The sequence below is a fragment of the Pelophylax lessonae genome, assembly GCF_965119305.1.
Source record: "Pelophylax lessonae genome assembly, chromosome: 4".
Lineage (NCBI taxonomy): Eukaryota > Metazoa > Chordata > Amphibia > Anura > Ranidae > Pelophylax > Pelophylax lessonae.
Genome location: NC_138771.1, coordinates 555,830,893 through 555,857,507, shown reverse-complemented (window position 1 = coordinate 555,857,507; position 26,615 = coordinate 555,830,893). Strand labels below are relative to the sequence as shown.

General features: G+C 43.7%; 2 protein-coding genes across 2 annotated transcripts in view; both read left to right on the top strand.

Annotated features, from left to right (window-relative positions):
• LOC309553711 (all-trans-retinol 13,14-reductase-like) overlaps nucleotides 1-25,082 on the top strand; it is a 58,772-nt gene extending 33,690 nt beyond the window's left edge. Inside the window, exons 6-11 of the mRNA XM_082255088.1 lie at nucleotides 5,921-6,043; nucleotides 8,144-8,282; nucleotides 9,790-9,899; nucleotides 13,289-13,455; nucleotides 15,340-15,499; nucleotides 24,818-25,082. Of these exons, the coding sequence (XP_082111214.1) occupies nucleotides 5,921-6,043; nucleotides 8,144-8,282; nucleotides 9,790-9,899; nucleotides 13,289-13,455; nucleotides 15,340-15,499; nucleotides 24,818-24,963 (845 nt within the window). The 3' untranslated portion in view covers nucleotides 24,964-25,082. The remainder of the gene's footprint in view (nucleotides 1-5,920; nucleotides 6,044-8,143; nucleotides 8,283-9,789; nucleotides 9,900-13,288; nucleotides 13,456-15,339; nucleotides 15,500-24,817) is intronic.
• Nucleotides 1-25,556, top strand: part of LOC309553714 (all-trans-retinol 13,14-reductase-like) — a 338,403-nt gene extending 312,847 nt beyond the window's left edge. Inside the window, exon 12 of the mRNA XM_082255091.1 lies at nucleotides 25,118-25,556. The gene's annotated coding sequence lies outside the window, so the exon portion shown is untranslated. The remainder of the gene's footprint in view (nucleotides 1-25,117) is intronic.
• Nucleotides 25,557-26,615: the final 1,059 nt, after the last annotated feature.

Below are 26,615 nucleotides of genomic sequence, written 5' to 3'. Positions count from 1 at the left end.
CTCCCTATGTAGTCTGGGCAGTTGGGGGGCTACACACAGCTATCTTTTCCCTCATAGACCCGGAAACTAACTGTATAGCCTGTGGCCCTGTCACAGAGCTTGTACAGCTTGACCCCGTACTTGGCACGCTTGCTGGGGAGGTACTGTTTCATAGCAAGGCGGCCAGTAAATTTAATCAGGGACTCGTCAACGCAGACAACTTGTTCGGGGGTAAACAAGGCTGCAAACCGCTGATTGAAGTGGTCTATGAGGGGCCGAATTTTGTGGAGCCGATCGTATTCAGGGTCTCCCCGAGGACGACAGATTTCATTGTCGCTGAAATGCATAAATCGCAGAATTTGCTCGTATCTCCCCCTGGACATGGAGGCAGAGTACATGCGCATATGGTGAGCTGGGCTAGTGGACCAATATAGCCGCAATTCACTCTGTTTAGTTATGCCCATGTGGAGGGAAAGGCCCAGAAAGATCTTAAATTCGGAAACCGTTATAGGTTTCCAGCCGAATTGTCTGGCAAGGGGCGAATTTGGGTTGGCGGCGATGAACTGTTGTGCATATAAATTTGATTGATCCACAATAGATCTGTAAAGATCTTCCGTGAAGAACAGCTCAAAAAAGTTCAGGGGCGTAAAACCAGCTGTCTCCACGTGGATTCCAGGTTGGGCAGTGAATGGGGGAAGTACTGGCGCTGTAGAATCAGTGGGTTGCCAATTAGGAAATGCCAGCGCATCAGGAAGGGCACTATGGGCTCTACGGGCCTGTCTTCGAATACGCGGTGGCTGCGGGCCACTACTCGTGCTAGCCACCGCACCAGCTTCAACTGCACTTAGGGGACTCGCCACGTCACCAGGTCTTACTGCAGTGCTGGTTGTACTAGGTCCAGGGTGTACTAGGCCGCTGGCGCTTGCCAGGTCGCCAGAAAAATGAGCGGCACTAGTACCCACACTCTGCTCCATACGAGCACCCTGCGATTCCTGCATCTCAACAACTTCAGAATGGGGTCGGGTACGCCTGGGTCTAACAGGGACCCATCTGTCGTCAGAGCTGTCTGTCAGGGAGCCGCTGCTGTCATCAGGTTCATATACTGACACTAATTCGGTCATTGTAGCTTCCCCATCGCTATCAGATGACACGGTCAGCATATAACTGAGAAGCTCTTCATCACTGTACGAACGTTTAGACATTTTGGTAACTAAATTTACCCGTACAGTGATGCGACTCACAGGTAATAAAAGCACCTGGTTGTCGAAGACTTTTTCAAGCGCTACCAAAAAAACTGCTAATGCTAGCAGGGATCAGGCCTGACTCTGCTAACACAGCGGTTTTGTGTCTTGTGTTTTTTTGTAAGTGACAGTAATCTATTGATTACTACACTTACCTGGGTGAAAGGGTTAAACGCAGGTGCTGGCAGGAATCAGTGCTGACCGTGCAAACACTGCGTTTTGGGAACCCTAAACTATGGGGGCGCTAGTATAGCTCTGATCAGATCAGATATTGATCTGTTCAAACACTATACTAGAAATGGAAGTGTATGTGCATGCGTGCGTGCGTGTGTGTGTGGCAATCAAGGGGTTACTTCTAAACTATGCGCCGGGGATCTGGGGGGGGGGTGGCGGGGACCCTAAACCTCCTTTGGGAAAGAAACTAGCTCGCTAGCGCAACCTCAAGTCACAATGACACTAATACAAAATACAGTAAAAACAGTATATTATGTGTGTATTAGTGCTAATGTGACAGAGGGTGTAGGGGTTAACGGGATGTGATCAGGGGGGGATCAGGGGTTTAAATCTTTATTGGAAGGGGCTGGCGGGTATCCTAAGGATAAAAGGAACGGTGGCAAGCGCTAAACCTGGTCACAAGTCACACTTATACGGGTATATAGAAAATGCTATATACTGTATACAGTGTGTTGTGGCAGGGGGTGTAGGGGTGATCAGGGGGGGATCAGGGGTTAAATCTTTATTGGGCAGGTGGCGGGGACCCTAAACCTCCTTGGGACACAAACTTAGTCGCCTGCGCTAATTCTGATCACAATCACACTAATACAAAAATACAAAAACACTGTATATTACGTTTGTATTAGTGCTGATGTGACAGAGGGTGTAGGGTTAACTAGCGGTGATCAGGGGGGGATCAGGTGGGATCAGGGGCTTAAATCTTTATTGGGGGGGGTGGCGGGTAATTCAAGTGGAAAAGGGGGGGTCGCAAGCGCTACACCTGACCACAAATCACACTTATACGGGTATATAGCAAAATGCTATATACTGTATACGGTGTGTGTTATGGCAGGGGGTGTAGGGGTGATCAGGGGGGGGTCAGGGGATTAAATCTTTATTGGGCGGGTGGCGGGGACCCTAAACCTTCTTGGGACAGAAACTTAGTCGCCTGCGCTAATTCTGATCACAATGACACTAATACAAAAATACAAAAACACCGTATATTGCGTTTGTATTAGTGCTGATGTGTCAGAGGGTGTAGGGGTTAACAGCGGTGATCAGGGGAGATCAGTGGGTTAAATCTTTATTAGGGGGGGTAATTTGAGTGGAAAAGGGGGGGTCGCAAGCGCTACACCTGACCACAAATCACACGTATACAGGTATATAGGTAAATGCTATATGCTGTATACAGTGTGTGTTGTGTCAGGGACTGTAGGGGTTAATCGGGGGGCGATCGGGGGTGAAATGTGTCTATCTAAGTGTGTATGTAGGTGCTTTGTGTTGTACTTACAATTAGATGTGCTCTCCTCTCACGCTGGATCCAAAAAGACCGTTGTGGGGGGAGGGCACATCTCCTCTAAGCCTGTGTTTACATTTCACAGGCTTAGAGGGTGATCTGATTGGGCAGGACTGATCAACAGGTCCAGACCAAAAATGATTGGCCTGGACCTGATGACTGATCGGTTCTGACCCCAATCGAGTCATCGGCGGGACCTCGGGAGCGCGCGCGCGCGCACCAGAGCGGCTCAGGCTAGTGACGTTAATTAACGTCACTCTGCCTGGCCGGGGCTGACCGCCGCAGTAAATTTACTTGCGGCGGTCGGCAAGTGGTTAAATTTTGGATAGCACGAGGGAGGGTCAGATTATTATTATTATTTTTTGCTATTGTGGGGATTTCTTTCACTTCCTGTCCCATAGCCAAACAGGAAGTGAGAGGAAATCTCTGCAAATAAAGGTAATTTATTGGGGACCCCCAGGTCACCAGAACTAGTGTCCCCATTGGAAGATTTTCCCTCTCTTACTTTACTGGGGACAACCCAAAATTTGGATTTTTTTTTACTTTCAATGATAATGGTAAACATGACAAATTGGAGAAGGTGAATCTCCTTAACGGAACCACAGGCTGCAATAAAAACTGACAGGTGCTCTAATCCTTCTCCACTCTATCCAAAACTAACAAAGGTTAGCCTTTAGTTGTATTTTTAAGCCTAACTGCAAGTTTTAGTGAAGTTTAGTGTTGTCCAGAGGAAGGTGGAAGTTGGCAGCTGTCCTGTAAAGACCCTAAATTGATCCCTGTGAATGTTAAGAGCCCATTCACACAGGGGCGACACGACTTGCCGGGGTGACCTGTGAAGTCCTCGGCGCGACATGCTCGGACTTCATATCATTTAAGTCAATGCAAGTCGCCTCCAGGTTGCCCCAAAGTAGTACAGGACCCTTTTTCTAAGTCGGAGCGACTTGTGTCGCTCCTATTAGAACGGGTCCTGTGCTAATCAATGGCAGGCGACCCACCGCGACTTGTCAGTCGACCAAGTCGCCTGACAAGTCGCGCTAGTGTGAATGGGGACTCAGTGTTCTGGAAAGTGCATTGGATACTAGAAGTTGTGCATAGGCACAATGTAACCAGATGCTAAAGAAACTTTCAGCCGCAAGGCCTTAGACTGTCCAATACAATTGCATAAGGAGAAGATTGTCCTCTAATCCTTTTGGAGTATCCCATGCTTTAACCTCTCTCTTGTTAAAGTTTCTTCAAGCAATAAATCCTAAAATGTCATCCTCTAGACTGTTAGGAAGCTGGTGTGAATGAACTGGTGCTTGAGGTAGTGGGCACCCTCTTTACTTTTAAGGAAGAACCAGCTTTCACCGAAGGCCTCTGCGGGGGGTAACACTACAACAATATTTTACAATATGGCTTGTGTCCCAATTATATATTTTGTTTTTTGTTTTTGCTATATTTTTTCCAAGAAAGTGGAGTTACCCTTTTAAGCACTGTTCATCTCTGCCCAATGCACCTCTGTGGATTACAGAATACTTCTTTCCTATGTTATGAAGATGAGGAGACAGTATGAAAAGTGTTATATAGTCCTAATACACTCTTGCCCTAGGGTGACAACATTGCTCTTCTTTTAATGCAGTACAGTGTGTAAGTGTTGTCACCCTAGGGCAGGGGTCTCCAAACATTCTAAACAAAGGGCCAGTTTATTATCCTTCAGACTTTAGAGGGGCCGGATTATGGGCAGTAGGAGAAGAAAATCTCCTGGTGTCGGTAACAATGTGTCAGTGGGAGGAATAGTGCCCCATCATTGATGTCCATGAGAGGAATAATGCCTCATCCTTGGTGTCTGTGAGAGAAATAATGCTTCATTATTGATGTCCATGAGAGGAATAATGCCCCATCTTTGGTGTCTGTGAGAGAAATAATGCTTCATTATTGGTGTCAGTGGGAGGAATAATGCCCCATCTATGGTGTCTGTGAGAGAAATAATGATACATTATTGGTGTGCGTGGGAGGAATAGTGCCTCAATCTTGGTGTCCATGAGAGGAATAATGCTTTATCATTGTGTCAGTGGGAAGAATAGTACCCCGTTATTGGTGTGCATGAGAGTAATAAAGTAATAATACCTCATCCTTGGTGTCCGTGAGAGGAATAATGCTTCTATATTGGTGTCAGCGTGAGGAATAGTGCCCCACCATTGTTGTCAGTGGGAGGAATAGTGTCCCATCGTTGGTGTCCGTGAGGGGAATAGTGCCCCATCATTGATGTTCATTGGGAGGAATAGTATTCCATCCTTGGTGTTTGTGAGGGTAAGTGCCCCATCATTGACTGTCATCCAGTAGGAGGAGTAGTGTCCCATTACTGGTGTCAGTGGGAAGAATAGTTTTTCATTATTGGTGTTAGTGGCAGGAATGGTGCACCAAGGGCCAGATAAAAGCAAGCAAAGGGCTGCATCTGGCCGCCGGGCTGCAGTTTGGAGACCACTGCTCTAGGGAATTACTGGCATAATCAGATGAAAAGAAAATGGAAGCATGCTATAAGACCCTTCTGGAGAGAGGTGTTCCTACTCATTTCCAGACTGGTGGGTCACTCTGTCCCTCCCAGTCCTGAGCTGGCTCTGTTGGGGATAGGAATTCTAAACTTTGAGGGTCCACTTAGAACAGTAATTATGCAAATAATATTTGCTGCTAGATCGTCCATATTCTCTAGATGGAGGTCAGAAGAAATCCCTACACTTAGAGAAGTTATTACTCCTGTTCAGGTGATATCAGAATACGAGAAAATCCTGGCATACAGGGATGGTCGGGGACCAAAATATGAAAAGCATTGGTCTCTGTGGTTTATATTCTAATCTTGGAAACGCACCTAATTTGATAGGGTACTTAATATATTTTGTTCTTTAATCCATACAATTGATATATGTACGATTGTAATTTTGTCAATAGCGTACATTTGTTGCCTAATGTGGCTGGATGACCAAAGTGTGTCATTTATTTCTTTGGTTGTGTTCCTTTTTCTTGATTTTTGTTGTGTTGTTTTTGACAACTCAATAAAAATTATTTGAAAAATAAAAAGAAGAAAAGAAAATGGAAGACTATTGCAGCCACCACATCGAAGGACTGGTATACTGCAATATATAACATTTTTGTTTTAAGTTTAGATACATTAAGTATAAGTATCACAAGTCATAATTGCTGTCATTCATTGCAGGTGTCTCTGTCAGAGGAAAGGGCATGGATCCAGTGAATATTTTTGCTCCTATTATCATTTCTGATGCTGGAATATTTAATACATATGAAAAACTTCTACCTCCTGAGGCCAAATCCCTCCCAGGTAAGTGTAGTGTGCAGATGCTGTGTATACCAGAGATAAGAGGTATGAATATACAAATACATAACTTATCAGAGACTTCATTTTTGGTTGTTTAGTACTGAGCCAGCCTTGGTTCAGTTATTGCATATATGTTTGTTTTTTTATTGCAACTCTGTAGATGGGGAGTCAGTTTAATATCTTTCTAATATGTAGCTTTAAATACCCTTTAGTATAGTTATATATTCAGTAAAAATCATTATATTTATTAAAATCAATAAACTTATTTAAAATGGGACTAATGTAAATCCCTGAATTTGACATGGCATGAGCGTCTTGATATCCCCAGACAGACCGGCTTGGGCACAATGAGGAAGGGGTAGCAGTAGGGGCCAATTGGGGGTGCAGCATGCCCTGTGCTAATAAGGAACATGCTAACTGGAAAAGAGAGAGAAAAGAAACGGCCTAATCAGTTTTCTGCTGCTCCTTAAATGTTTAGTCACAGGCTAGAGAAAGGTGATCTAGGTTTATTATGTAACTGCAGCAGAGAAAAGTCATGTAACCAGCTTGGCTCCGCTGTCTGGCAGGGCTGTGTAAATTTAAAGACTGGATGAGCAGGTTGAAGAGCTTCTACATATGTATTACAAAGGTGTATCTAGCAGTTTGCCTCAAGTTCAGCTTTAACCCGGGTTAGCCAGAATACGAGGAAAGAAAAATGTAGCCAAGTCATAAACTTATTTTCTTTTTGTGTGCTGCTTTAAAAGTGTCTTCTACATCCTGTGTACACTTGGCATAGCCTAACTGTAAAAAAGTAAATGGCAACCAATCAGAATTCTTAAATCATGTACAAGCTAAACTGCGGTTGCTATTTTTATTTTTATTTTTTCAAACTATTTTTAATTTAATTAAGGATTTCATAAAGTACAGTATATGTATGCATTCAGTACATATGCACAAAAACGTAAGTGGCTAAGTCATTAAACTGCTGGGTTACTTTATAACTACTGGTATTTGTCCAGTAAACAGAATATCAGTATTCCAGAAATGACTCGTTATATCTCATAATACCAAAAGCCAAGTATTACATCTAAGCTTGGAGATCTGATCACACTGAACAGTTTAATGTGTTAGATGAAGAAATACAGAACTCTGTAGGTGATGGTGGAAAGAACAATAGAGGGAAAGCAGGTAATGGGCCACTGTACAAACCATTCAAATTAAAACTAAGGATCTGAAATTCATTTGAGGATAATATGTCTACAGACACCAGACTTGTAGAATTATTGTGTTGCTACAGTTTCTTGTTAATCATTAATCTGTCCAATCTGTGCCTCACCTTTATGATAGTCAAACATTAACCATGCAGTTTTCAGGCCCTGACATTATAATGTTTAACAAATTAAATCAGAAATATCTGCATTTTTTTTTTTGCACATTTGGCATTTATGACAATAAAGGCAATCAATGAGAATTCACATACAGATTAGCACAGACATACGATGGCCTATACACATTGTGGTTGGCAGTGATATGTGTATGCACTCCAGACTTCCCCAGCTTGATTCTTCTGGGGCAAATCATCAATTGGGTTAGGTTTTTGTTTGTTTTTGTTTTTTTATCCTGTCCATTTTTCGTCCTTCACCAGCACCAGGGATGTCTAGTGGTACTCCACTCCTTTTTGCTAAGCATAAGCATGCATTCTCTGCTATTTCTAACAAATATGCTTCGAAAAAAAATAATAATAATATTTTCCTGAGTACAGGTCCACTTCTCCCAGTCTCCTGTCCTCTCCAGGACCTAAACATGCTGGTTACATCCTCACAGGTGTGGGGTGTGCACCTCCAATGCCCCAAGTACCCTCAAGCTCCTCCCAACCTGGCTTATAAATGGGCACTGACTCACCTAAGACATTACTACAGGAGGGCTCTAGCTAAAAGAGAAGCTATCACTTGCTATAACTTTCCTTTATACAGGCTATAATGGGAATGGAGCCATCTAGTGGCCAAGTGGCAAACTGCACATACCTACAGGTGTGAAGGATCATGCTGTATTAGATTGCCCTGTCTGGTGAACCATGCAGTCCTACTATCTAACATTTCTTTGTGACTGCAATTTTCCCTCTAGAGATCCAGTCCCAGCTAAGCATGGTGAAGCATGGCGCAGGAGGCTTCAGCCTTTTTATTGGCATTAGGGGCTCGCAAGAAGATGTCAAACTTCCCGCCTCTAATTACATCTACTTGCCAGACTCCGACCTGAAGAAACTGTAAGTTTCAGATTCACAAAATACAACTGTGGTTTATAGATTCTAACCAGCAAACTAAGCTTTTTTTTATAACTGCACACAATTGAAATGGCTAACTACAAGATCCATGTAAAGCTTTGAGCATATGATTGTATAATCAGGTTACCTTCAGCAAAAAATGTATGTCAAAGTGATCCATAGATCCAGAGTTATAGGTGACTGAAGTTAAACACAAATCTGAGATTAAATTCTCACATTTACATCTCTCAAGCTTACCTAGTTATCAGTGATTGAGCCTGTCTAACTGCAGTTAATGACCACTAATGCATGGAATTAATCTTGAAAGATGTGATTTGAATGCAACCTCCGCTGCCTGTATCTACTAATCTTTTCACACACACAGTTTTCATTACATGATACATTTTTCATATGCTCAATTTAAATTGGCCAGGTTCCTAAATAAAAGTGGAGTTTGGATGCAATTTAATGAAGCAGATACATAATTTATGCAGAGATTTTATCTATAACTAAAACATTTTTTTATTGCTTCATAAAATATAAAGTCTCATATGTAGAAGTATAGCTGGAACTGCACTTAGCACTCTCTAGAGCAGGGGTCCTCAAACTATGGCCCCTTAGTTGTTCAGGAATGACCATTCTCATAATGCCTAGTCATGTCTGTGAATGTCAGAGTTTTTTACAATGCCTCATGGGATGTGCAGTTCCACAACAGCTGGAGGGCTGTAGTTTGAGGATCCCTGTCCTAGAAGGTATGTGAATATAACTGCTGCGTAGACAGTTGTTCTGACTGTAAGATCTTAGTGACACTGAGTCCTGTTGTATTTAGGTGCATGCCATATTTCATCTAACTAGTGATGGTGTCATTCGAGTTGTGTCTCTGCAGGGCATGTTTTTGTAAGATGAATCCAAGAATGTTAGGTGCAGTAGAATTCAGACAACCTCTATTTTTAAAAATTGCCACTGCAGTAATGGCATGCAGTAAGTAGTCTCTCCTTTAATGTTGGTTATTGTAGCCACCTCTATCAAGCAGAGGAGAGCTACTGCTGCCAACTACAACTCATACACTCATTGTACACAAAGCAATTTGTAACTGGCCATAGACAGCAAGAACCAGCCCAGATTCCAACCATGTATGAGCAGGCTGATTGTATCCAAGCTGATCGAACGATCAGGCGATCAAGTTTGGTACAACCAGTCTGTCATATTTTAGATTATTGCTAGCGGCTGTTTATACCTGCTGGCAATAATCACTGTGTTCTTCTAGAAGGGACAGATTGCCCTGCACCTACCCCCCCCCCCCCTAAGGGCCTAAGACCCTATTATGCCAAATTACACTGGGGATAGACAGATACGATTGCAACGGGAAAGGCATGTTCTTTTCAAATACTTCTGGTACATGAGGCTAGATGTTCTCTTTTTTTCTTTCGTTTTCTTTATTTTTTATTTTTTATTTTTTTTCTTAAGCCAGTTTTCTGGACCCTAAAATGTATATCCATTTCCAAAACAGGGAGAAAAATTATGTTGATAGTTCTGCAGATGATGCCCCAAATCACATCCCAATGTTGTATATTTCTTCCCCTTCTGCAAAAGATCCCACCCATGAGGAGCGCTGTCCAGGTAAGACTTTTTTGAAATTTTGAAATTCGCATTGTGAGATTTGTAATTTCAGCAGAGCATTTTGAAACCGCGGTCAGAATCGTGACGATTCCACCCACGATTTAAAACTCCCAGGTGTGAATGCAGCCTTTAAGGATAGGGGGTTTAATTGCACTTTAGGGCTGTCAGCAGATCTGCCTCTACAAACCTAAAAATGGAGAGCAACTGAGCATGTGCAGAGCAGGATGAGACTGTCTATTACTGGATGTTTTACATAGTAAATACCTGCAAAAGGGACCAGCTTGAAGTGATCCAGCAGGACCTCGATTTCTTACAAAAGTTCCACTTTAAGAATACTAATTTCCGGGGTGTCAGAACAGGCCTTCAGATTAGACACTCAGATCTCCTGATATACATATTGGTCCAGGACAATTCATTCAAAGTATTAAAAACTTTAGATGTGTTGCAGTGGATTATCAGGACTTTCACCTTGTGTATGAATTTGATACCCAACCTCATCCGTCACCTTAGAAGAAAGAAGCCTTTGGTTATCTGCTTTTTAGACCTCAGGTTGGATGATGAAGTACATTTATACTACCACAGGTAGATGCTTGGCCTTTCCTTTAATGGGGGAAATACCATATGACTGGTTATTTTAAAAAAACACCCCTCGCTACCCCCCATTTTTATTACATCAGCTTCTGAGTTACTGAAACCCGTTTGCTGCCATCAGTGTATGTCATACATCGGGCATGTAGGTAGGGGATTCTATACACACTCCTGACTGCTGTAGGGCTGTAAATGTCAAGAGCCGACTATTGAATTTCAGATGGAAATTATCCAGCTGCTGTACAGGCACTGAATCGGTTCCATGAAGCTCACAAACAGGCACCCCTCCCATGCAGGTAGGATAGCAGACCTTGGGTAGAAGGGATGGGAGACCAGCAAACATCTATTCACTGATTTCCCCTAGCTAGTAGGAACCTATAAGCAACAAGAATTTTGTCACATGTGGTTTCTGCTGTCTGGATTTGCACTTCATTAGCTTCAGCGGAGTGCAGGGGAAGACATGACACTTCTAATAGACCCCTAATGGCAATAAAGAGAACCTGTCACTATAAGTATGCTGTTTCGTAAGGGGCTATTGGTTCCTTAAGCGGTGGCAAAAAAGTTACATGGAAAAAAAAAGTGTAAAAAATGAGGTACACCCAAGCACTTAAATACTCCCCCCCCCCCCCCAAAAGAAAAAATATATATATTTGACAGCGTCCAAGTACACACATACATAAATACATATGTAAATGCACACGTCAATTGAGCTAAACACAGGCATGCACAATCTTAAGGCTTGACATGTTCGGTATCTAATTACAAGGCACAACCTCATCCTTTTTTATATACACTGCTCAAAATAATTAAAGGAAAACTTTGAAAACACATCAGATCTCAATGGGGAAAAATCTCATGCTGGATATCTATACTGATATGGACTGGGTAATGTGTTAGGAACAAAAGGATGCCACATTTGATGGAAATGAAAATTATCAAACTACAGAGGGCTGAACTCAGACACCCCAAACATCAAAGTGAAAAAATTATGCAGCAGGCTAGTCCATTTTGCAGCAACTCAAAATTGTACTCAGTAGCTTGTATGGCCCCCACATGCTTGTATGCATGCCTGACAATGTCAGGGCATGCTCCTAATGAGACGACAGATGGTTTCCTGGGGTATTTCCTCCCAGATCTGGACCAGGGTATCACTGAGCTCCTGAACAGACTAAGGTGCAACCTGGCGACGTCTGATGGACCAAAACATAATGTCCCAAAGGTGTTCTATTGGATTTAGGTCAGGCGAGGGTGTGGGTCTTTCATTGGTATCAATTCCTACAGACAGCATAACTTTCTCCACGGCTTCTCCAGACCCTTTCATGTCTGTCACATGTACTCGGGGTGAACCTGCTCTCCTCTGTGAAAAGCACAGGGTGCCAGTGGCGGACCTGCCAATTCTGGTGTTCAATGGCAAATTCCAGTCGAGCTCCACGGTGCTGGGCAGTGAGCACAGGACCCACTAGAGGACGTCGGGCCCTTGGGCCCCCATCATGAAGTCTGTTTCTGATTGTTTGGTCAGAGACATTCACACCAGTGGCCTGCTGAAGGTCATTTTTTAGGGCTATCGCAGTGCTCATTCTGTTCCTCCTTGCACAAAAGAGCAGATACTGGACTGGCTGATGGATTAAAGAGGAAGTAAACCCTCCTCAGGAAGTTGTACCTATAGGTAAGCCTATGATAAGACTTACCTATAGGTACTGTAAATATCTCCTAAACATGTACGGTTTAGGAGATATTTACCTTTAATGCAGCCAGTGACGTCACTGGCGCATGCGCTCTGAAGGAACGGCCGCTCGTGCCGTTCCTACAGAGTCCCGTGCCGTGACCGTCGGCTCCCGCGCGCGTGCGCAGGAGTGACGTCACCGCGGCTCTGGCCAATCAGATGGCCAGATGCCGCGATCCCGGAAGACGGGCGACTGAACATGTCGCTCGTCATACAGGTAAGAGAGCGGCACGGCGGGGGCTCGTTCTAAGGTAAGTATTTCATAATGAGCTAGTATGCGATGCATACTAGCTCATTATGTCTTTCTCTTGCAGGTTGTAAAAGAAAAAAAATTTTTTTAACGAGTTTACAACCTCTTTAAGGACCTTCTACATCCCCGTCCAGCTCTCCTAGAGTAACTGCCTGTCTCCTGGAATCACCTCCATGCTCTTGAGACTGTGCTGGAAGACACAGTAAATTGTCTGATATTGATGTGCCATAATGGAGGAGTTGGACTGCCTGTGCAACCTCTATAGGGTCCAGGTATCGCCTCATGCTACCAGTAGTGACACTGACCCTAGCCAAATGCATAACTAGTGAAAAACAACAAAAAAAGAGTAGGGAAAAAAATGTAATTGGCCTCCATCTGTAAAACCATTCCTGTTTTGGTGGTTGTCTCATTGTTGCCCATCAAGTGCCCCTGTTGTTAATTTCATTAACACCAAAGCAGCTGAAACTGATTAACAACCCCCTCCACTACTTAACTGACCAGATCAATATCCCAGGAGTTTAATTGACTTGATGCTGTTCTTTGATTAAAAAGTGTTCCTTTAATTTTTTTGAGCAGTGTATTTTCCCAAAGCATTGGGTAATATATTTGATTTGTGGGCAAATAAAATCAAAGCTACGATCAATTTATTTTCCAGGATCTCTGTTTTCAGAAAATATATACTGTTTGGGGGTTTTAGCTAATCTTCAGGCCTAAAATTGGTGTAACGTGTGTAATAAAATGCAAAAACAGCTCTGGGAATGGTTAATCTATACTTAATTTTGGATTTCTTACTATAATACTAACTGCTCCTTTTTATTGATATTCCAGGAAAATCCACACTAACTGCACTCTCCTTCGCCTCCTATGAGTGGTTTGAGGAGTGGAAAAGCAAGAAGGTGCAGAAACGTGGTCAGGACTATGAACAAGTGAAGAATGGATTTGCTGAGGCCATGCTGGAGACCACCATGCAGATCTTCCCACATATCCGAGACAAGGTGAGAATAACAGGGCTGAATGATAGAGAATGTAGCGATGAGAAAGAGACAGATGACACGAGGAATATCACATAAATAGGAAATTGAAAGACTTGAACAGTATATCAAAGGTTTTATTGAAGCCGAGATAAAGTATTTCCAACTGGCTGTAAGACCCCTAAACAGAGTGACTCCAAAATATTATTTCTACTGATTGACATCTGAATGTCCATGCCTAAAAATATGCCTACAGCTAAAACCTTTTCATAGTATTGGATTTGTGTTTCATTTTGGATTGGGTATTAGAGAGTTACAACCTCTATTGTTTGTTTGTTTTTTTTGCCATCTGTAATTCTATTGAGGAGATTTCACTTTAATTCCTGTCCCATAGCCAAAACAGGAAGTGAGAGGAAATCCCTCCAAAGTGAGGGACTTCCTGGTTGTCGGCAGAACTAGTGTCCCCATTCAAAAATGTTCCCTTTATTCCTGTTCTGGTGACAACCCAAAACTTGGGATTTTCTTTTTTCCAATGTTGGTGATAACCGCCACCAGAACAAAGAGAGGGTGAATCTCTCTAAGGCTCTTTTCACATGGACGATGCGCCCGACAGACTCCATTTTTATCAGCGGGGATCGATCCGCCGATCCCCGCTGAGCAGGCGGGTGACAGCTCCGTCTCTAGTCTGTGTGCAGTCGGAGCTGTCAGAGACCCGCTCTCCTCTATGGGAGATCGGATGATAACGCGGACCACCTGTCCGTTTTCACCCGATCTTATCCGATCCGTTCCTTCAGGCGGATAGAAAATAGGCTTTCCATCCGTCTGGATTTCACGGACAGGCTCGGATAGCAGCGGGTGTCAGCGGAGATGTCTCTGCTGACATCCGCTGCTCCATAGGGCTGCAATGAGCATCCGATCCGGTCCACCTGAAAAACTTACAGGCGGACCAGATCGGAAAGCCGTGTGAAAGGGACCGAACAGGTACATCAACAGCAAGAAAAACCCGACAGGTGTTCTAATACCTATCCACTCTATCAAAGACTAAAAAAAAGTTTTTGCCTTTTAGTTATACTTTAAAACTTCTATCTATATGTTCTGGTGACCTCTGTCACTGGGTGATAGGAAATCTAAAATTTTACAAACTACAACTACATTTTCCAATGGTAATACCAGTCCTGATGACAACTGTTTTAAGAGATAACTTTGCAGATATTTCATCTCTTTCCCTAGTGGACACAGACTGCAAGCAGAAAAAAAAGGCTGGGGTTTTAAACTCCTATAAGTTATCTAAAATGGAAAGTGCTTTGTTTTTAGATATATTTTAAGATTGAAGAGCCCTCTGTAATCCTTTATTGACACTTTAAATGCAAAATGACAAGGGCAAGCAACCACTGAACATTGAAATTTGATTATGCTGACAAAATAACAACCCTATTTATTCTAAAAATAAAACAGATTTCCCCTTTTAAGTTGCTGATTATACAACTATAGAGGCTGAAATAATCATATCTCCTTCTCATTCACCACCTCTTTGTCTTTTTGAGCATCATGTGCCAATATAAACATTCCTAAGTGGATTTCCAGGGAAACCCCTAAATACATAATTGAGCTACATCTTTGTAAACTGCCAAAACATTTCTTATTCTGCTCAGTGAGTCTTCTGATTTACAAACGCCTGTTCTGTATGACACTACCAGACAGTTGACACCACAGTGCGTGATGTTATTTTTTAAATGCATTGTACACCTGTAATGTAATATACCAGTATATTTATGTTATGCCAGTCTGATCTAAAAGCACATTATTGATTGCTGTGTGCCTACCATCTCATTGACAATACCTCCACCTTACAGGATGATTTCTATACTGGTGATTCCTCTCACTAATGACAATCTGCTTGCCTTACAGATTGATTGCTATGCTAGTGGTTCTCCCCTCACTAATGACTACTACCTTGGTGCCTCACGGGGAGAATTCTATGGGGTAGAACACGACATTGCCAGGATGGACCCTGAAGTTGTAGCAACCTTGAGACCCAAAACCCCAATAAAGGGACTTTACTTGACTGGTAAGTTCAGGAAATGCCTCTTTCCTATTTTCTTGTTTTTGTTTTTAAAACCTGTACACATTACGCACACTGACTATATTCATAAGGGCGATGTAATTGACCCAATTAATTGATCTGTGTATCAGGCACAAAGCATAGACAACTGTTTTTAAAAATAAATTAGTTTTGGGTGGGTAAATTTAGCCAGTGACAGTAGAGTTTGATGAAAGCACTTTAAGTGTTTTCCTAAAAAAAATAAAAATAAAAAAAAAACGGTTTCCAGGAAAGAGCAGGACTTTACAGCATTAGCTTTTATATGAGTATAGGTAACAGCAGCAACAACAAGAAAAAGTATATCTAGGAGTGTAATGAGCGTATGCAGGCTAATCCATAACATCTGCATTTTGTGTATGGAAATTCTCTGTGATCCAAACCTGATTCTCTTTTTGTAAAGTAGCCCATGCTCTGGGAGAAGGAAGATCATTCAGGCTTCATGAGTTTATTATTGAATTTGCTTTGACTGGATTTATTGGCTGCTCAAGCCAAGAAATCACAGATTTCTTTCATTCATTGACGGACGCAGGTCCTGATTCTTCTTAATCATTGGGTTATACTGCCCCCTACAGGAGTAGGACACTAGGCAGGAAAAAGCTTGACTACACCCACTCTCAGCTATAGGCACTCTGCCTGGTCCTGGCAATTTTTTCATTTTAAAATGGAATTTTTTTCCTCTTTTATTATTTTGTTCCTGTGAGAACTACAATCACGTGCCAGACTTGGTCACGAACTGGATAATATAGATCCTTGGGGTCCCCCCAGTACGGCGAGCGAGCGCGTGCAGACCGAAGCTCCAGGCTAAGTCGGCCGCAACATAGACCCACTGGACACCTATGGGCACATCACCCTGAACGCGCCTGATCTTGGAGGCTAAGTAGGGTTGGGCCTGGTAATTACCTGGATGGGAGACCACCTGGGAAAACTAGGGGCTGTAGGCTTTTACCCTGGTGTTGCAAACTCTGACCGAGTGGACTAAGCTTTTACGCCGGGACCTAGAGGGAGAATAACTTCCCCCTGTCTTTGTGGAGCTGGCGGACCGGTTGGTACAGGGGCTACAGTTTGTCTGTGATGTCTCTTTGGATGCGGCTCCTTTGATTTCTAGGCTTTCTGTATCAGCAATGGTCCTTCAGCGTATTGTCTGGCTGAAATGCTGTTCTGCGGACTAGACTTCTAAGAAGGCCTTATCTGATCTCCCTCTTGTAGGGGGTCGCCTGTTTGGAGCTTTCTTGGATGACATTGTTAAGGGTCTCACGGGGGGGAAGAGTACTCTTCTTCCACAGACTACCAAGAGCAAGGAGCCCTATCGTAGATGTGGGCCATTTTTCTCAGCTCCTAAGCTGCTTCTTCGTCTCTCAGGATCTCAAGATTAGGGATCAAAAGTCAGAGCCTCCACCAGAGGTTCCAAGAGGACCTGGCCTGGTAAGCCACGAGCAGGCTCTTCCAGACCTGTGGACAAGGCTGCCTCTGCATGAACCGGTGCCCTCACCCGCATCTGGGGTGGGGGGATGTCTTCACTGGTTTCCAAATCCATGGACCTCCCTGGTACAGGTTAAGTGGGTCCACAAAGGTATTCAGTCAGGCTACGAGATCGAGTTTGGTCTTGTCCCCTGGAAAGGTTTTTTCCCTTCCAACCTGCACTTGTCCCCAGATCACTTACGGGGTCTCTTTGGGGCAGTGCAAGACTTATTTCAAGGGGTTATTGTTCCGGTTCTGACTTCGGAACATTTTCAAGGGTTTTTTATTCAAGCCTCTTTACAGTCCCCAGGAAGGAAGGCAAGGTATGTTCAATTCTGAAACTCAAGGCACTAAGCTGCTTTGTGCGAGTACAGAAGTTCCACATGGAGTCCATTCACATGGTTGGGGCGTCCCTACATCAGGGGGATTACGTCTCGCTTCTTTCGACATCAAGGACGACTACCTGCACATTCTAAATATGTGCTGTGCTGGTCACCAGCGCTTCCTCTATTTTGCCGTGGATGAGGAACATTATCAGTTTGTGGCGCTGACCTTTGGTCTCACCTCCACACTTAGGGTCTTTACAGGATTGTAAGTCCCGGTGCTGGCATTTTTTGAGTCAGCGGGCGATCACGGTACTGGGGTACCCGGACAATCTTCTTCTGCAAGCGGAGTCTCTGACTGCTCTGATGGACTAATGGAGATTGCTTTGTGAACTCTGAGGGAGTTCAGTGGGATCCTGAACAATCAGGAGTCTGCTTTGGTTCTGCCTCAGCCAGAGTATTTCTTCCTCTGGAAAAACCCAGACATTGCAGGAGGCAATTCATCTTCTGTTGTTCAGCATCCCTCTGGGCTTGCAGGGGCCTGATGGTGTCTACCCTCGAGACGGTCTGTTTGCACAGTTCGACACAAGACCTCTGCTAAAGAGATTCTAGTAAAATGGGTCAAGGATCCACGGTCTCTAGAGGTGGCTTCGCTCTCTGGCACTTCGACAGGTAAAGTCCTTCTCCTCCTGTACTGGACTGTTGTCTCCACGGATGCCAGCCTGTCCGGGTGGGAAGGCATCCTCAGCACAGACGTGCTCGGGGTGGCCTGGACTCTGGCAGAGCCCAGACTGCCGATTAGTGTACTGGAACTCCGAGGGATCAGACTTTGTCTGACTAATTGGACAATCATCTTCAGAGGTGTCCGGTACAAATTCATTCGGACAATGCCACGGCCGTGATCTATGTCAATCACGGAGGGGGCACAAGAAGGTTCCTGGTGGCTCAGTAAGTAGCCGGCATTCTAAGGTGGATGGAAACTATAGCAATCCCGCGCAATGGAAGATATGTTAAATGTAGAGAGTTGCTGCCTGCCCTAAATACTTCTCACTAGTGTGGGAAGTCAGGTATGTAGAATCAGTGTCCATTAAAAGTAAAGATCTGGCCGCTAAAAGCACGCCTATGGGCATATGTCATGTGACTACTAGCCCTAGCAACTAACCAAGCCTTGTTTACAGAGCAGAGGTGGCAACATAGCTGCAGTAATAATATCCAATATGGCCGCCACTCAAGTGATCTATGGGATTGCCTAGTTACACATAGTGTATATATAGCGGGAGGATAGACGGAATGGCGCTGCTCCTGATGACGTCAGCTCTGACGAAACACGTAGGGCGGGACAGTGCGTCACTCCATCACTTCCGCTAGAGTGGTTCCTGATCGTTGAGCACATCCGCAACCTGGAAATCCGGCACGGACGCCGTACTGATACCAGCTTATTGAACAGTACCTTACCTGTGAGTGGATATTTTTCAGTATTTTACAGTATCACACTATGGTCTCTCTACTTTTCTCTGTATGGGGTAACATCTGAGAGAAGCCACGGGATTCCAGCAGCCAGGCTCCCTCTGTATCGGATATACATATCCACCAAGACCAGGAGACATAGCCCACCCAGTGAAGCCCAGAGGGACACGTAGGACCGCCCAGACACCCAGTAGCTGCGCAAGGCTTGATACCCCTTCATGGGGAGAACATTTGCGGTGAGTGCAACAGCAATAGGGGAACGGAGCACCACACCGAGCACAGCAAGGATACAGAGCAGCACTAACACCTTATATATCTTCCACTTTGGCACTTTTACTTTTACTGGACTTTTAATCCGACAAAATTTTCCCTTGCATGGAGCACTTTATCACAGTGTATTTACCGGGACTGTTAAAATATATTATTTAGTTTTGATATTCAATTTATTTATATAGGAAAACCTTTCCCTTGCATTGTGGTTCACGTTATTGATTTTTATAGCACTGTTTATTTGGATATTTTTTTCTGAGGGGATAATAACATTTATCAATTCACGCTAATAGCACGGAGTCACTTTCTTAGCGGACCAAGGCATTGGTCCGCTCACACGATTTGTGTCACCATACAGCTATTGTGTGCAATTTATTATTTCTATATTCTTATTTTTGTATTTTCTCACTGTGTAATTCACTTAACCACTGCTTGGACACACAGCACTTATTTATTATACTTTTGAATATTTACTGGAATTTTTGATGCTTGCATAATACTAAGATATGATATATGTGTTATTAAGAGAAGATACATACCACAACACTTGTCTATCTCAATAAGGATTTGATTTTTACATCCAGAGTAGCGCCATAGCCCACACACACTCATTTGGCATTCTAAGGTGGACTGACTGATTCGTTCCAGCCCTTTCAAACTTCTGCCATGACTCCTGTGCAGGATTTAGTCAGAAGGGCTTCCGGTCATTCTAGTGACTCCAGACTGGTCTCGCTGGTTTTGGTATTCCGATCTGGTATGGCTGGTCACCGATGCTCCTTGGGGACTTCCTCTCAGGGACGATCTGCTGTCCCAAGGACCAATCTTCTATCCTGATTTACAGGCGCTGGGTTTAGTGGCTTGGCTGTTGAACGCCAGGTGCTGAAGGGTGGAGGTTACTTTGAATAGGTGATTCCTATGCTGTTAAAAGATTGGAAATCTGCCTCTAGGAAGATCTACCATCGTACGTGGAACAACTTGTATTGTGTGGTGTGAGTCTCTTGGGGTTCATCCTCGCTCCTTCTCGGTGGATCGAATCTTAACCTTCCTTCAACGGGGGGTTGAACAAATATTGGCCTGGAGTACCATCAAGGCCAGGTATCGGGTTTTGACAGTCTTTTTCCAATGACCTTTGGCCACACACTCCCTGGTGTGTACCTTTTTCTTCAGGGTGTCCGATATTTGGTTCCTTCAGTGGGGGCTCTGTTGCCGCCCTGGAATCTTAATGTCGTGCTTTCAGCTCTACTGAAGCATCTCTTTGAAGATATTCGGGAGGTTTCCCTGCTTACATTGCCCCAAAAGGTGGCCTTCTTTGATGGCTATCCCCTCTGCATGCAGGGTGTTGGAACTGACGGCATTATTCTGTTGTTCATCTTATGGTGCTTCAAAAGGATAAGGTTTTTGCTTTGCCTCTGTCCGTCATTCCTTCCTAAGGTGGTCTCAGACACAGGGAAGGCAACACAATGTCTTCATTCAAATGATAGTCAAATGCCTAAACATCTGCCGTGCTTGTCTTGGATGTGGTTCAGGCAATTAGGGTGTACCTGGCAGCTACGGAGTCTTGTAGGAAGTCAGACTCTCCATTTGCGATCACGGACGGACCTCCCAAAGGGTTGTCCGTTTCTTGTGCGACCATTTCCAGATGGATCAGACAGACGGTGGTTCAGGCCTATTGCATCAGGGGTCAGGTTCCTCCTTTCCCTGTTTAGGAGCACTCTACTTGGGTGCTAAGTGTCCTGGGCTTTCCGTCCTCTAGTGTCAGGGATGCAGGTTTGCAAGGCGGCCACCTTGTAATTGGTGAACACTTTTACAAAGTTTTGTGGAAAGTGGTTGTGTTGGCATCTGCGGATGCTTCTTTTGGCCGCAAGGTTTTGCTGGCTGCTGTTTAGAAGACCTAGTCCTCTTTGAGCTGTGTCTGTCAATGAACATCAGATAAATGGATTTTACTGTAAGTCAAAAATCCCATTATGCCAGGCCTCTGCTATGCATGGCCCTAAAACCACTTTTATCCTGTAGGACCTTCTTGTGGAGCCAATTGTCCCTTACTACATCTATGTCCAGTTCAAATGTTGACTCATTTTTCTTAAGCCCCTGTGCACCTTTACCTACAGTGCCTTGCAAAAGTATTCGGCCCCCTTTTAACTTTTCGACCTTTTGCCACATTTCAGGCTTCAAACATAAAGATATAAAACTGTAATTTTTTTTTTTAAGAATCACCAAGTGGGACACAATCATGAAGTGGAACGAAATTTATTGGATATTTCACACTTTTTTAACAAATAAAAAACTGAAAAATTGGGCGTGCAAAATTATTCAGCCCCCTTAATTTAATACTTTGTAGCGCCACCTTTTGCTGCGATTACAGCTGTAGGTCGCTTGGGGTATGTCTCTATCAGTTTTGCACATCGAGAGACTGAAATTTTTGCCCATTCCCCCTTGCAAAACAGCTCGAGCTCAGTGAGGTTGGATAGTGAGCGTTTGTGAACAGCAGTTTTCAGTTCTTTCCACAGATTCTCGATTAGATTCAGGTCTGGACTTTGACTTGGCCATTCTGGAACACCTGCATATGTTTATTTGTGAACCATTCCATTGTAGATTTTGCTTTATGTTTTGGATCATTGTCTTGTTGGAAGACAAATCTCCGTCCCAGTCTCAGGTCTTTTGCAGACTCCATCAGGTTTTCTTCCAGAATGGTCCTGTATTTGGCTTCAACCATCTTCCCTGTCCCTGCTGAAGAAAAGCAGGCCCAAATCATGATGCTGCCACCACCATGTTTGACAGTGGGGATAGTGTGTTCAGGGTGATGAGCTGTGTTGCTTTTACGCCAAACATAACGTTTTGCATTGTTGCCAAAAAGTTCGATTTTGGTTTCCTCTGACCAGAGCACCTTCTTCCACATGTTTGGTGTGTCTCCCAGGTGGCTTTTGGCAAACTTTTAAACGACACTTTTTATGGATATCTTTAAGAAATGGCTTTCTTCTTGCCACTCTTCCATAAAGGCCAGATTTGTGCAGTATACAACCGATTGTTGTCCTATGGACAGAGTCTCCCACCTCAGCTGTAGATCTCTGCAGTTCATCCAGAGTGATCATGGGCCTCTTGGCTGCATCTCTGATCAGTCTTCTCCTTGTATGAGCTGAAAGTTTAGAGGGATGGCCAGGTCTTCGTAGATTTGCAGTGGCCTGATACTCCTTCCATTTCAATATTATCGCTTGCACAGTGCTCCTTGGGATGTTTAAAGCTTGGGAAATCTTTTTGTATCCAAATCCGGCTTTAAACTTCTCCACAACAGTATCTCGGACCTGCCTGGTGTGTTCCTTGTTTCTTCATGATGCTCTCTGCGCTTTAAATGGACCTCTGAGACTATCACAGTGCAGGTGCATTTATACGGAGATTTGATTACACACAGGTGGATTCTATTTATCATCCTTAGTCATTTAGGTCAACATTGGATCATTCAGAGATCCTCACTGAACTTCTGGAGAGAGTTTGCTGCACTGAAAGTAAAGGGGCTGAATAATTTTGCACGCCCAATTTTTCTGTTTTTTATTTGTTAAGTTTGAAATATCCCAAAAATTTCGTTCCACTTCATGATTGTGTCCCACTTGTTGTTGATTCTTCAAAAAAAAAATTACAGTTTTACATCTTTGTTTGAAGCCTGAAATGTGGCAAAAGGTCAAAGTTCAAGGGGGCCGAATACTTTCGCAAGGCACTGTACCTGGGCTGTGGGGCCACCCTTACAGCAATATCACCCACACTTATGATCAACTTTACCGATAACCTAAATATCACATGGCAATTGCCTTAAAACCATTACCTGCCAAGGTAATGGCCAAGCTTACCCTCCATACCACTCAAACCTTTTTCAGCCTTACCCCCATCCAACACCCACATCTGGAAAAGCCATCAACACTATCACCTGCTCTGTGACCAGCCTTACCCATACATCACACACCTTACCCATACATCACACACACACATCTGACACAATCCTCATTACCCTTACTTCCAAAACCATCCCCAACTGGCCATCTTTACCTACCACACCACCCCCATCTGGCCACAACACTACCTCCAGCTTGCCATCCTTATCATCCTTACCCACAGCACCTCTTTTCCCCAACCTACCTCTGGTGGTCACTCTTACCCACAGGACCATGCTCTTCTGGCCCCTCAACACCACCCTCATAGGTCCAAAGATTAGACCTACATCTTGTATGTAGGAGTGGGTAAAAATTAACCAGCAGTCTTAAAGGGTCTAAACATGGTGATACGTGGTACAGGCAAAAAAAATAGAGCTACATAAATAAAAGAAAAAGAAATCAAATCCAAGTCTGTTATCCAAGCCTAAATCACTTTAAGTACCGCAATTCATGCTGTCTTGGGAGCAGAAATAAGACGCCAGCTTTGTGAGCCAGTCAGTTAGCATGTACGATGACAGGTCTACAGACACCAGGATTCCCAGATATCGCCGATACCTTAAATTGTGTCTGCTCCCTGCGAACTCTTCCACAAAGCCCCCCCCCCCCACCACCACCACCGCCGCAAGAAATCAAGATCTCCATGGGAGGGATTCTCACATCAACACCTATTGTGTGGATGGGGGAATTGAGCAGGGCCGCAGGAAAGAAAATCACACCATCTATGGCCTGCTTTACTCTCCTTGTTGTTAGGAACCTTTCAGGAAGGCTCTGGCAGAGGATGATTTAAAACTCACAGGCTATTCCGGCTCCACCTTTCTCATCAAGAAAGAGCACTATTTAAGCTGGATCAGCACACAGGTTCAGTGCTGTCTTGTCTTCAACTCCTGCCGTTGTTCCTGAACCTGTGACATGTTTGCTGCTACATTCCTGTTGACCTTTTTGCTTGTTCCTGACTCCGCTCGTCTGCTGCCCATCCTGACCCCGGCTTGTTTGACCATTCTCTCTGATCTCCCTTGTCTGTTTACCCGCCTTCGGACCTTGATCAGTTCTCCCTTGGTGGGGCGACCCTGAGGACCGCGACCTGGTATCCACACGCAACGAAGTCCATCCTCACCACCAGAGGCTCTGGCAAAAACCGGTGGATACTTAGACTCCGCACCTCAGGCTACCCTGTGTCACTTACCTTGGGGGTTCCGTCCAAGCTCCACCCTCTAGCGGACATCGGGGCCTATCTCTGTCGTCAGGTTACCACCAGCACCCTAACACTTGTGGTGCAAAAGGTTGGTAATATCACATGAGTGATAAGAATTCAGAGGATCAAATCCAGCTGGTACTGTTTGTTTTGTGGGGGGGGGGGTTATATCCACTCACCCAGTGGACAAGCATGTAAGGGGTTGGGTCTACAAATTCCAGATCATGTGCCAGGACCTGGATTACCTGCTGGTGACATTCCAGTGTCTACCAGCGTGTGTCTTCCAGCTGCCAGTAGATCCCAGTTTCCACCTGAAGCTGTGCTACTTTATTCTGACAGGGGGACTAGAACACACACCCCACCAGAACACGCTGATAAACTCTCGCAGCCATCGATTTTCTAGCATGCCCATTCGACCGAAGCCGGACATGAGGCCGGATTCTTTAAAACAGACAGCTGTACAGACCAGTTGAGCAGAAACAACTTTCGGCCCATGTGTGCAAAGCTCAAGACAACAATAGAACTGTAGATTTTTATTCTAGAATAGATATGCAGCAAAAAGACTAGATGATGAAGAGTGTGTGTGTATGTCTGTGTAAGTATGTATAAATATATATTTTGCTATAAAGTTTACATTCTTTTTTTTCTTTGGCAGGTCAAGATATCTTACTCTGTGGATTTGCCGGAGCTCTCAATGGGGCAGTCATGTGTGCATCAGAAGTCCTAGGACGGAATCTCTTTTTCGACCTTTTGAGGTTACGACACCAAATCATTAATAACACAGCTAAAAAGGCTGAATAGTTTTTTTGCGACAAAGCAGTTTAATGGAAGAATTTCTACTGTGTTTATTTTGTTGGGGCACATGGGAGGAGGACATGCTGCAGCACCTTAAAGCCATGTCTACATCTATGTGCTTTGCCACACATATAATATAGGGTACACAAAGGAATGTGAGGTGATGTTGTTTACTTTGCAACATGCTTACTCTTTTTTTCAGAAAAAAAATGATGCTGCAGCTGCAGTTTCAGCCTGATACACATAGAGCACAATGAAAAGTGCCCAGGAAAGACTCCCAGTTTAAACAGATTTGTCTTTTACACTGTAGAGCCAATTTTAGCATATTTGGCTCCATAATACAGATACCTGACAATACCTGCTGCTAACAGATCAAATGGACTTAAGAGCAATGTCCAACCTACAGTTTATGGGACCATGAAATACACTGTTTTAAAAATGAAATGTGTATTTTATTTTGTTAGAAGACTATGTAAAAGGAAGCAGTTGGAAGTTAACCTGAGACAGTAGGGCAAAATGTGGTATGCTAATGTTCCTTTTTGTAGATTTGATTAAATATTTAATAAATATTTGTAACTGCAATTAAATATTTTTTCAACTAAAAAGTGTGAATCTGTTTTTTTACAAGTAGGTTTATTGCACAGATTATGCAAACAAATCGTATGAATCATAAAGAAAAAAAAAAAAAACTGATATTATAAAGAGTTTGTAAGAGTTTATAAAAGTAGCAACTTATACTGTAATAGACTGATCGCAGATCTACTATTAGAGAGTAAAGAAGAAGTTATAGCAAAGAAGAAGTTGTAGCCTATCAAAGTGTATGTGATCTAATAGACCATTCGGTAGAATGAGTATTAGAGGTTCCCAAAATTAGAGGACGCAATGGTCAATTCAGGTGCTATGAATGTGAGTAAATGTAAACTGGAGTTTTTTTTTTTTTTTCTTTTTTCATGTTCTGACCAAACCCCACCCCCCTAACCTCCCCCTCCCACCTCCCCCCAATTACACCGAAAAAAAAAAAAAAAAAAAGAGTTTTTATGCTTTTATGCGCACATTCCCAACATTTCTTCATGTAAAAATATATCCCAAACTATGTTACCGTACGCCAGGAGGGGTATGGGGACCGTCCCCCCGCAGCCTGGACCAGGCTCTGCCCAGGGTGACCCTCCCTTGAACTCCCCTTAAGAAGAATTGGCTGCCAAGTATTGCACCCAGGGTCTCCATCTTAACTTAACTTGATCCTCAGAATTTCCCAATATGGCAGACAGTTCTTCCATCTTGAAAATCTCGTTCTCGATGGCTTTACTCTAAGTTATTACAAGAAATTTGGGGAGCGTTTAAAGAACCCCCTACTGTTACATTTCAATGAAGTGGGAAGAAGAGAGGCGTTCCCGTTGGATTCGCTACGGGCGCACATTACTTTAATACTTAAAGAAGAGAAGGACCCCTTGTGTTGTGGCAGCTATCGCCCAATATCCTTGATAAATGTAGACACGAAACTATACGCAAGTATATTAGCAAATCGGCTCTTACCATATATGGCAGACCTGGTCCATTTTGACCAGGTGGGCTTTATTCCTACCCGGGAGGCCCGGGATAATACAATTCGAGCCATAGATTTAATACATCTGGCACATACATCACGGAAGAAGATGGTT